General features: G+C 36.7%; 1 protein-coding gene and 1 long non-coding RNA gene across 2 annotated transcripts; one reads left to right on the forward strand and one right to left on the reverse strand.

Annotated features, from left to right (window-relative positions):
- The first annotated feature begins 10,183 nt into the window (after nt 1–10,183).
- LOC131430177 (proteasome subunit alpha type-1-like) lies at nt 10,184–11,629 on the forward strand. The gene is made up of 3 exons (XM_058594913.1): nt 10,184–10,334; nt 10,460–11,080; nt 11,137–11,629. Exons 1-3 carry the CDS (start codon nt 10,332–10,334, stop codon nt 11,344–11,346), a joined length of 834 nt encoding a protein of 277 aa, XP_058450896.1. The 5' UTR covers nt 10,184–10,331; the 3' UTR covers nt 11,347–11,629.
- Nucleotides 11,617–12,369, reverse strand: LOC131430178 (uncharacterized). The gene is made up of 2 exons (XR_009229495.1): nt 12,269–12,369; nt 11,617–11,913 (listed from the first exon to the last, which is right to left on the reverse strand). It is a non-coding gene; the product is annotated as an uncharacterized LOC131430178 (long non-coding RNA).
- Between the last annotated feature and the right edge of the window lie 717 nt (nt 12,370–13,086).

Raw genomic sequence — 13,086 nt, forward strand, 5'->3', positions numbered from 1 at the left:
TTATATGAACTGTTCAAAACAATACAATTTAGTAACGCTTCGCAATACCAGAGATGCCAGATAACAATTTCTAATATTTTCAGGCAGGGTTGCACACGTGTGTGAATCCGAAAAAATGCGGGTTGAAATGGCAAACGGAGTGGCCATTTCAAAAGCATGTAAATTGTGACGAAATTCTGCTAGACTGCAAAAATGTGTTCTACAAAAAAAATCTCCAGTACTGAAACTAATCTAAACTACCTTAAATTAATCTAAACTACCGGCACGGTTCTGTTGACTGCTTGCATAAATTAAATAAACATAGATTTCCCAGTGCAATACTAATGTAGTTGAGAAACCCGTGACAGCAAAAGCACCGTCTGGTGGAGAATGGGTGCGTAAATGCTCCTAAAATGCATGCATAAAGTTGTCTGCGCATTTAACGAAACCACAGTAGCTAATGGAAAAAAGTACACCCGTTTCTCACTAGAGGTGCTGTTAGTGTCACCGTACAGTCGGAAATCTATGTTTATTTGATTTATGCTGCTTGTCTGAATCGCACTGAAAACCAGAGATGCCATATATTTTCTTAGGAAATCGGTATTAATCTCTATAAAAAAAATCTGTATTCTGTATCAATATAACGAGCCCAGGAGGTGTTTGACTAAGTGTTTGACGCTCTATTTCCTCCTTCTCGTTCTGGATCAATATCGAGTCGGCAGAGTTCAGTGAATGAACGGAAATATTTTTCAAATACTTAACTTGTGAACACAATTATCCGGGTCAGTAACGACACAACACGGTGTTGTACAAATTGGAAAACAGACATTGAAATATGTTGAAGAATATAAGCGCCAGGAACAGAGACGAACTGAAAATTATAACAGTTAAAATATAGTGAAATGAGTAATCTTTGTTTTTAAATTATTAGTTTTGGGATGTTTTTATTGGCAAAAACTGTAAAAATATTTGAAAGGCCGTGAATGAATTGAAAGAAACATTTAGGTTGTTTTTATCTTGGAAAATTACCTTAGAACTAGAGTCCAAGCTATGTAAAGTTAAAAAAATTGAAATATAGTTTCGGGGTTTCTAAAGCGTTTCAAGAAAGCGATTTTTGACGAGGATTGCTTGGGAATGTGTTAACGCAAAAATTTCAACATTCAACAAAATATCAGTTGTTCCGTTACACATTAGTGGAAGACAAAAAACTTATGTTGCTCGCAAATATTCTACTGGTCGAGGTATCAAACCAAATACAAATACTGTTTGATACCGCCGTTTTGGTCCTTGTGAACAAACGTTGGACTTCTGATACGATTCCACATTTGACCAGAAACCATTACCAGGCAGAAACTGACCACCAGAAATCCCCACATTTGTTTATCGTTGTTGCGTCGCAAGTACAAGTATCCTCCAACGAATGCGGTTAGCATCAGAACAGCGAATATTGTTATTTCAATATCGGTTTGCTCCTGTATCCATTTGCCGATCACTTCCGCAGAAACAGCTACTCGCTGAATATCCATAGTGTCCGCCGGTTTCGGTTTTCCTTTTGCCGAAAAATGAATGAACACTGGCCCTGTATTCAATCAAAGCATTTGGAACACATCAGATCCTTCGTCGAAATCGACGAACAGCTTATTCCCCTAAATAAAAACAAACTAAAATCAGGATGATAGATAAAGGGTGGGAGCATATGCGTATGTGGTGGTGTGGTTGTCAATTTTTCGGCAAAATTATAAAAAATACAACAAAAAATGTGTCGTCACAACAAATTTTCATCACAGAAGTGTTCATATTTAAATGATGATAAAAAGTTCTAAAACGTGAGATAATACCACTGACAAAATGAAATGTTTTGTGCCAAAATGTGCATCCAATGGAAAAGAAACAGCTTCTACCTCTGTTTCGTTTCACCGGGCCCCGAAGGAAAACTATCAAAGAAATATTTGGTTGCGTTTCTGTCGTCTTCCTTCGTACACGAAAAGCTAATTTTCATTTGCTCCAAGAATGTTTACGTTTTCAGTTCTAGCTACCATCCGAGTACCGGATCTTGTTTCGATGCGCACTAAGCGTGCTGAAAGAAGACATAAGAAATTATTGATTGCAGATCTTTTGAATGCATCGTGTAAGGAGCAGAAAGAAACTAATATTCAATTATCCGTTAATGCATTACCACCTCCATCACAACCTTTTGCTGGTTTCGATGACTCAAATTTCAGTCATACTTCGGAAAGATTTCCATTGACAATTCACGGTAGTGAAAAAAGTGAAGAGTTTACATTCACCAATGAAGAAACGGACACTAGTGAGCTTCTACAAACACTAGCATCACCTCCATTGCATCATTCTGTTCGCCCCAAAAATCTGATCACACATATTCAGTGAAAGCGCCCGATCAATCAGAAAAGGAGAGTAGGGACTATTCGCAGCATCCAACAAGCCCAGCTAGCAATGCAATGTGCAGAAATATTCCAGCTTCAGAAACAACTGAAGGAACTGAATACGAGCTATGATCAGGAACAAAAAAGTCATCAACTTTCTATGAAAGCAGTTCGCCTGGAAGTGCATGAAAAAAATAAGGCGATCCTAGATCTTCGTAAAGCTTGCGATTCGCATCAAGAAATGAAAGAGGAAGAAATTATAAGGCGAATTAGGCTTGAGCTGATTAAAGTATTTACTGCGAATCAAATCGATTTATTGATGGGACGTAAGCAAATAGTTCATTGGCCGTCCGAAGAAATTGCGCTATCGTTTTCAATTAGGTACACTCTTCAAGATGATTTTTAAATTTTTTGTCGAAATTTACTATCTATTTTCAGATAACATGGAATAAATGTATGGAATCTACTTAAAAAAGAATTTAAAATACCTCTACAGTGTATTCAAACGCTTCGTAAGTGGAGTAGTAGAATTCGTATGGACATCGGATAATTGGATGACGTTTTGAAACTGATGAAGGTTGCTGCAGGAAAAATGAGCTCAGTGGGAAAAATAACAGTTTTATTATTTGATGAAATGTCCGTTGAAGAAACTGTTGAGTATGATTCTAGAAACGATCGTATGGTAGGTCCATACAAAAACTTGCAAAGTTATAATGGCCCGCGGTTTGTTTGCGAACTGGAAGCAACCAATATTTGCTGCTTTTGATACAAAAATGACTCGTGAAATACTGAATAATGCGATAATTGAGTTACATAAACAAGGATATACAGTTGTAGAATGTGTATCTGACTGCGGTGGATCAAATCAAGGCCTCTGAAGAGAATGTGGTATTGATATAATGAGAGATCATACACATACGTCGATCAAACATCCTATCAACGGTGAAGACATATATTTTTCCGGATGTTCTTCATTTACTCAAACTGATACGAAATTGGTTGTTAGATCACGGTTTTGTTTATAATGGTAATTAAACAATGAACTAACCCGAAAAACATTACAATGAGTATTCATTTATGAAAACCAATCAATTAATTACCTTTAATTTTAGGTAAATTAATTACTAGAGGGTTACTGGATAAACTCATATCTAAGGCGACTGATACGAATCCATCCGTCTCGCATACGTCAGATTATAATTCTCTGTTTAAACTGTCTATGCGCCATGTTCATTGCATCGGAACAGAGAGGCAGAATGTCAGACTCGCTGTCGAGCTTCTTAGCCACACTACCGCCGTTAATGTCAGACGACATTTCCCACAGCATGAAGATGCTTCATTACTAGCAAACGTAATCGATCTTATCGATTCGTGGTTTAATACAGGGTGATTTTTTAAGAGCTTGAGAACTTTTTTAAACAATAAAACGCATAAAATTTGCAAAATCTCATCGGTTCTTTATTTTAAACGTTAGATTGGTACATGACATTTACTTTTTGAAGATAATTTCATTTAAATGTTGACCGCGGCTGCGTCTTAGGTGGTCCATTCGGAAAGTCCAATTTTGGGCAACTTTTTCGAGCATTTCGGCCGGAATAGCCCGAATTTCTTCGGAAATGTTGTCTTCCAAAGCTGGAATAGTTACTGGCTTATTTCTGTAGACTTTAGACTTGACGTAGCCCCACAAAAAATAGTCTAAAGGCGTCAAATCGCATGATCTTGGTGGCCAACTTACCGGTCCATTTCTTGAGATGAATTGTTCTCCGAAGTTTTCCCTCAAAATGGCCATAGAATCGCGAGCTGTGTGGCATGTAGCGCCATCTTGTTGAAACCACATGTCAACCAAGTTCAGTTCTTCCATTTTTGGCAACAAAAAGTTTGTTAGCATCGAACGATAGCGATCGCCATTCACTGTAACGTTGCGTCCAACAGCATCTTTGAAAAAATACGGTCCAATGATTCCACCAGCGTACAAACCACACCAAACAGTGCATTTTTCGGGATGCATGGGCAGTTCTTGAACGGCTTCTGGTTGCTCTTCACTCCAAATGCGGCAATTTTGCTTATTTACGTAGCCATTCAACCAGAAATGAGCCTCATCGCTGAACAAAATTTGTCGATAAAAAAGCGGATTTTCTGCCAACTTTTCTAGGGCCCATTCACTGATTTGCAAGCGTTGCTCGTTAGTAAGTCTATTCATGATGAAATGTCAGAGCATACTGAGCAAATAATTATGCATGAAAATCATAACCTCAAAAAATCTGAGCAAATACTAATGCATGAAAATCCTAACCTCAAAAAAATCACCTTTTACAATGAACTCGTATAGTTTAAATGAGTCCATAATTTCTAAGAAATGTTTTGGGGAAGCTATTCAAGAACAAGAAAAAATACTGAATAATATGGCATATTTTATATCTTCAATGAGATTGTTAAAATCTCATAAACAAGCAAAACGATCTGTTCAGGTAGGGACAAACTATTCGATTTATATGTAACTCTAATCATTTTATATTCAAGCAGGCTTTTATGTCCTTGTATTTTGATTACATGGCTCAGAATATTAATCCTTCTTCGTTTGTTTCCAACCGTGCTCATTTCTTGGATACTTCTGATTCTACTGTGTTTTTCGACACATCCATGAGAGAAGAAATTCATGGAATTCCGGCTCACGTGCGCCCTCAAGTGGCCCCAAATATTTTTTATAATAAATTTAGAACAGTCAACTGTGAAAAGGTGTTTTACACTGACGGATCAAACATTAACAAGTCCACAGGCTTCGGCATCTTCAATCAAAACATCACCGCTTCTTACAAACTCAGTGATCCGGCTTCAGTTTACGTCGCAGAATTAGCTGCTATTCAGTACACCCTCGAGATCATTGAAACCTTGCCCAAAGACCATTACTTCATTGTCACGGACAGTCTAAGCTCAATAGAAGCTCTCCGGGCAATGAAGCCAGGAAAGTGTCCCCCATGTTTCCTGGGGAAAATACGGGAACATTTGAGTACTTTATCTGAACGGTCTTATTTAATATCGTTAGTCTGGGTCCCTTCGCATTGTTCCATTCCGGGCAATGAAAAGGCAGACTCATTGGCTAAAGTGGGCGCATTAGAAGGTGATATTTATGAAAGACCAATCTGCTTCAATGAATTTTTCAGTATTTCTCGTCAGAAAACTCTCGAAAGTTGGCAAACTTCATGGAGCAATGACGAACTGGGACGATGGCTACACTCCATTATCCCTAAGGTATCGACGAAACCTTGGTTCAAGGGGATGAACGTGAGTCGTGATTTCATTCGCGTTATGTCACGACTCATGTCAAATCACTATACATTCAACGCACATCTCCGGCGTATCGGGATCGTGGAGAACGGGCTCTGCACCTGTGGCGACGGTTATCAGGACATCGAGCATGTCGTGTGGTCGTGCGTAGAGTATCGCGACGCCAGGTCGAAGCTACTGGAATCCCTCAGGGCCCGAGGTAGACCGCCTGAGGTTCCGGTTCGGGATGTGTTGGCGAGTCGGGATAGTTCATATATGCTTCTCATATACCAGTTTCTCAAACACATTAATATACAAGTGTAATCTGTTACATCTGGCTTAGAAAGTTCCTCCTATTTATCGACGTTGTTTCAACTGTGGCTAAGAATTATTTCTCAACTGCAGGTTCGACACTAACTTCCGCCGATTATCCCGATTCCTCATCTGTCCACCATCTTCATCGGAACTAACAAGATCTTTTTGCTGTCACTAACCTTCGCTTCCCCCCTCCCCGTCTTTTCACCATCTCGATGTCAACTAATTAGATCTCTGTCGTTTTAGTCATTTCATTCCCATATCCCCATTTTACTTCGTTTTCCGCAATATTTACTTCGCTATCTTTTTTTTTCATTTTCTTCTGTAACAACACCATCATCGCCCACGGAAACTTATCAACAGCATGCGGGCCACCCGCCGGGTATTCGTAACCTGGGGGTGTTTCCCGCGGACCCACACGGACCGAAGAATGCGGCCAACATGAATATTCACCAACGCCATATGGAAGACTCTCATGAAATATTCAGATCACCGGCCGATCACCACATGAAGGCTGGATCTGCCAAAGTCAACCACTGCGACCCAAATATGACATTACTTAATGATACAACCCTAGTTTTAAGTTAGTCGTAAATTTTAAATTAGTAAAAGCCCTTGGCATCTTAGAGCTTAAGCAGTGTGCCTTAAACATTATATTCTTGAATAAAAAAAAAAAATATTCAAGCAGGTTTTTCAAAAAGCAGTGCTAATGTCGATCAACTCAATTAAATGTCTTTTTAGCGATATGAAATATTGGTATGGAATACGCTTCATCATGACCAACAAAGTCAATCAAGATTGTTTGGAAAATTTGTTTGGACAAATACGTCAAAATGGAGGACCAAATAATCATCTATCACCGTTGACGCATTAAACCGCTTAAGACTCATAATATTATGGAGAGGCTTAAAGTATCAACTTAGTAATAATTAAAATTTCCAGGAAATACGCATTTGTTAAGAAAATGGGGAATCAGACGATGTCGATATTTCAAGTTATCTTCATAATTGCAGCCAAGTAGAAAAAACTAAACATCGTACACTCGAAGAAGAATATGGGTTTACATATGCTATGGGTTTCGTAGCTCGTTCGCTCAAACATACCCATCCTCAGATTGGATCATACACGTACAAAATAGAAGAATCACAAGGCGAATCGAATGTGAATGACTTCAAACACTCTTACGTAACTGATCTGTCCCACGGTGGGCTGAAACAACCAACAGAAAACTGGTTAGAATTAGCATGAAATATGGATTCAGTATTTAACAATTTACACGACTCTCAAAATTCAGTATTTCGCGAAAGAAAAATGTTAGGCAAGTTAGTACTAAAGTTTTGCAAGCAGAATTTCCCAATGTTAATAACCAGGTCATCAAGCAGTTTACTAAAACTAAGATTAACATTCGTGTGAGAAATTTGAAACGTAATATCAAAGAACAAAAGTTTCTTAAATCAAAAATGAATCGAAAGCAAACGGATAAACGAAGTGCAGTGGCTCGTAAAAATATAGAAAAATTGAAACATTTTCGAACCTAATGACAAAACAATTGAAAATAAATACTTTATATGATGCAAAGCGGACTGTTTCAAATTTTAAAAAATGAGCCATTGGTATTTTTCAATTCCTCTTCGAAAACTTACTTCAATCCTTAAAATTATATGACGTCATATCATTTTGTCTCTTTTCTCTCCGTTCACTAACACAGGTAAAAATTCGTTACGCTCCCACCCTTTATCTATCATCCTGAACTAAAATCGTGTCGTAGCAACTACAGTCTTCCGTGGTTTCGTTGCCAGATTCTTTATATTTCTTCACGGTTATTCTGTCATCTCCAAACAGTAAATTAGGCTAGACTAACTTGCTCAATCTATGAACCAAACATTGGCGATGCGTTTGTATGGGACCTAGGGGTATTATTATTTGTATTTGGCTTAACTAATCAAGTGAATCGAAGAATTTAATCTGACAAAATTCACTGAATGAACATCATTTGTCATCTGACGGTGGTTTGATCACATATTCATTCTATTTCTAATATGTGTTAATAGAAATTAAAGCGCCCTTAACCTGAGTGATGACAATTCATCCGTAATGATGACAACAATTCGAAACATTTCATCCAAAATGTTGGCAATTTCGTGAGCTTTACATTGTATTTGACAAAGCTGTCATTCCATGTTTGGTTATAGGTACTCTAAAGTAAAACAGTGGTGTTTATTGTCTAAACTCTTGAGTAATGTAGAATAGATAAGTGGAGGTAAGAGTTACTATAATCACAGCTAATGGATATAGAGGCTCGAACAAAACTTTTCAACATCTTGCTTGAATTATAAATATGTTATTGGCAATCTAACTCAAAACTAATTTTACCTGACGCGCCATCTAAGTTCCATTTTTTGAACCTTCCTTAGGATGACTCAAATAATTTCAATTAAATTGTAGAATTTTAAGATCTGTTACAAGAACTATTCATTCGGAATTCGACACACATTCGCTTTATCCCAAATGGAAACCACCAAAAATTAATGTAAAGATACTTCTGTTAAGCAAAAGTTGGGCAAATGCACAGATTGTCATCTCATCCTTTGAATCAATGCATTGAACAGAGATCCCTCTCTAATGGCTTTGACATAATGGATATAAGGTGCCACGTTTTCTCTTCCAGGTAGGATTCTTGCTTTCACTAATTGATAAAAAAAAACTCACTAACCAGAATTTTGTATTGATAAACTTAACACAATGTTGAAGAGTTTCTCTTCTAGAGTTGTTCATTCGGAAGAGTAGGATAAATTTACAATTTTTATTTAGCCCAAGTGACCGAAAGCTCGTAAGAAAAGATTTGGCTTAAGCAGCATACAAAGTATTTGAATGTTAACCCGCTGTACAGCTTTTAAGCAGTTAGAAAGTTTTCTCGGAACTTTTTCTGTGCATTCAAGTTGCCAAAAAGTGCCACACGTACTTTAGAGCTCTAATAAAGTGGATTTTTTTCATGTACTGTGGAACTTTTGGTAGCTTGGGGAGACAACGCTTAAATTCTAATTTGATATTGATCTTACCAATTTATACTTTTCTTCACAGAATATGAAAAATAGAATGGCAGTCTCAATTTATTATGGTAATCATCTTGAACATTGATGTGATTGCCACTTATTATGTGCGCTTTGTGTAATCTAAAACATTCGAAAGCAAAATTCAAGGAAAATCTCTTAGTTTGACCTTAGAGCTTCTACAGCACAATCTTTTCATTGCTTCTTTCACAAATTTTCTAATTTGTGAACTCACGGTAAATCGCTCACAGACACTTTTTATCACACATTAATTCGATCGATATATAACATAAATAAACTTGTGATTTTAGCCAACATCAAAATACAAATTTAGCATGCAATGAATGTAGCACAAAAAAGGGTGCCGTGATGTGAATAGTGTCGATTGCAGTGACATTTGCAAGAATACACACAGTTCATTTGTGAGCCTGTATATATTTTCTGCGTGCTACAATTTTTCCTCAGTGTACTTTTTATTATCTTTCCATAAAACTTTTTTTTTCAGTGTATGACAGATCAGTGAATTGAACAATCCAATCAGCGTGGTCACCACGAGATAGCGTTATGGTGATTGTTTTGACATATCCCATGTATTTAGAAAAATTTTTGACGAATTTTTCAATTTACTTGAGTTTGAAAGAATGCAGATGGCAAAACCTTACAAATATGGGTAAGAAAAACGATTATTCACGTGTTGTCATTAAACATATGATTTCAAATTGTCCTATACTCTTGACAATCTCGGATGAAATTTAAAATTTTCAGTTCACATACAGATTTGATTTAGATGATAAAACACTAGTAAATACACTAGTCATAAAACTTTTGATCATAATTTATCAATTAATCTCAAAATCCAACCCAAAAATCAAAGAATATCCCAGATATGAAAACAGAACCTAACCTCATTTCTTCCAATTTGGTATTTCATGTTACGATTTCTCCATAAATATCAATCAAACATACCACGGAAAGTTACTGAATCATAAATGATCGATTTTTTTACCAAATTTTCACACGTTTTGGTATGTTAGTATTCGAATCGTAAGAGAAAAAATACAAACCCTGCATTTTGTTCGAATCTTCAAGCAAAATCTGAAAATTATCACCATCGCTTAGTTCAAAGCTCGCCACTCGAGCAGCGCAGCGATCGCAAAAGAGTTGGTTGGATTCTTCAATTGAATTCAGCATTAAAGCGCGTACAGCAAATTTTTAGCTCATATGCGGTTCTTGCTTGTCATTGCCGTCAAATTAAGTACATACTGTGTAAAGCGAACAGATTCTGGGTATAGTACCGCAGGTATCTTGGTGACACAGCAAATCCAATAAAACTTAGAAAATGGTAAGTTTTCGTTTATAATCTATAAGTAAAACATTGTTGGTAACAACAACGTATTTAAGTCCTCAAAGATACGATCACATCTTATTTAATTGCCTTTGTACGCCATATCTCTAACCTTATTTCAGTTTCGAAATCAGTACGACAGCGATGTCACTGTATGGAGTCCACAAGGACGGCTCCATCAAGTAGAATACGCCATGGAGGCGGTCAAACTTGGTTCAGCCACCGTTGGTCTCAAGAACAAAGATTACGCGGTCCTTATCGCACTAAAGCGAGCTTCTTCTGAGTTATCATCATATCAGAAAAAAATTATTCCCATCGATGACCATTTAGGGATATCGATTGCCGGTATTACTGCCGATGCTCGTATATTAAGTCGTTATATGAGACAGGAGTGCCTTAACTATAAGTACTCGTATGACGACCACTATCCTGTGGGTCGACTGATCGCCAATTTAGGAAACAAAATGCAAGTTTGCACTCAACGCTATGATAGGCGTCCCTACGGTGTTGGACTTCTGGTTGCCGGATACGACGATCAAGGACCACACATTTATCAAACTTGTCCCAGTGCAAACTTTTTCGATTGCAAAGCAATGTCTATTGGATCCCGTTCGCAAAGTGCTAGGACCTATTTGGAGAAACATTTAAGTCAGTTCCCGGACTGTAGCAAGGATGAATTGATTCGTCACGGTGTGCAAGCTTTACAGGATACTCTACCTAACGAGGTGGAACTGAACAATAAGGTAAGTTTCAAGTTGATTGATAACTGTTGAGATTGTCATTTGTTTTTTTGTTCCAGAACATCTCTATTGCAATTGTTGGAAAAGATGAGAATTTCCACATTCTGGAGGAGAACGATAATGCTCAATACTTGACTAATATTGTTCGCCGTGGCGGTGGAGGTGGAGCTCAGGCTTCCAGTGGTGGACAGCCACCAGCAGACGATGATCAACCGCAGCCCCCAAACGAACCAGCCGATCCGATCCCAGCAGTCGCGATGGAAACTTAGAGCGAAGTAACTCGAACGAAACGTTGAACATTGATCAAATTCCACTTTGCTTTGTGCGTGAGATAAGTCATTGTGCAACGTTAGGTTATTTTGCATATATGCCCTGTCCGAGTTTTAAGAACTACATTTTTGTTAGGGTGGGAGTTTGAAAACACTTTCAAGCTCCCACCCTAAAACGAATTTAAAAAATCAGCAAGCACCTTTTTCGATTGTTTGCTTATGGATCAATAATGATTTGCATTATATGGAAAACTCTGGTTAATAAACTACTACTTATCAACAATACACTCTATTAGTTCAATGTATCACAGTGTTCTTGGTATACATTATTCTACATATCAAATGAACAGTAATCTTATTAATAGCTATGCGCAGTCCTAGAATTTGGTTTTCAATAGCTGGGCCTAGTTGGTTGATTTTCTGTTTTCTCATCAGATGTAGGAGGCAAAATTAACGGTTTGATAATGTAGAAACTCACATGTAGTCCAACAACGGTTCCGATCAGTAGCTTTACCATGATTTTGCGGTCCATGTTTGGTTAGAGGTAAATTCGGTAACAATCACGAACTAAAAATAAAGCAATCCGCATTAGCCTTACACACTTAAATACCAATTTTATGATCCTCATATCTACATAACTTTCGAATTAATTATATTAAATAAATTACAATTTATTCAATAAGGAAATGAGACGAAGAACGATTAAAAATGAATTCCATTACATTACATTCCATAGGTACACTGGTATATAACAAATTCCAAAATTAAGAAATTTTAAATTGTTCCTAATTCAACTAATAGATAAAACTTATGATAAAAACAAGAAAATTAATAAATTTTATGAGATAACGAATGACGAAAATGTCGGATAATACGGGAGCGCCTCAAAACGCCGAATTTTCTTTTTAACCAACCGAAATACCTTATGATAGATTGTTGCATTAAAAAGTTCATCAAAAACGAATTGAATTGTACTGTACAATAATTATTGTTATTTCGAGTTATTATTGTAAACAAACACGGTAACAAAAAAGTACTAAATAATTTAGTTTAACTTTAAGGGCGTTTTAAGAGATTTGTGTTTTTTGAACTATGATCAAATTATTCATTTTGGTTACCGTTACCACCAAATATCCTAACTGCGCATCTAGGATATTCAAATGTAAATTTGATCAAAATATAAATTTTGAAGAATATTTATTTTAAAACCTTACCGAATAGCAGTTGAAACCTCTTAAAATCCTGCAATAGTTCCTATTTATCTTATATTTAGAATGAATTTCATTTTTAAAGTAAAGCGGCCCTTACACGATCATTAAAAGTGTCATTACTAAGAAGTAACGTCATTTTTAATTAGCGTGTAAGTAATTTGGCTTTAAAATTCTAACATCATAGATTCACGTTGAATTAGTGGGATTTTGTGAAAAATAGATGCAATGAAACTTACGTTTTACACAAAAACAAAATTCTTAAATTTGGTTTATAGGCCGTTTTAAAAAATGCATGAAATAATTCTTTTTGTGAATTGCTTGCATTCTCTTTCAATTATTACAGTGTAATCCCTGATTTCTGCATAATTTTGTCAATAAATATCGATGTTTATTTAAGTATGCTGTTAAGAAATAGAGTGAGAGAGATATTTACGATTAAGTACTACCCATTCTTGTACAGGGTAAATTTTGAAAAGGCGCCCCATGGTAAAGTAGGTAGTATTTTTTCTACCCCCCTGAACACGTTGCG

This window comes from Malaya genurostris, chromosome 2, assembly GCF_030247185.1.
Source record: "Malaya genurostris strain Urasoe2022 chromosome 2, Malgen_1.1, whole genome shotgun sequence".
NCBI classification, from domain to species: Eukaryota; Metazoa; Arthropoda; class Insecta; order Diptera; family Culicidae; genus Malaya; species Malaya genurostris.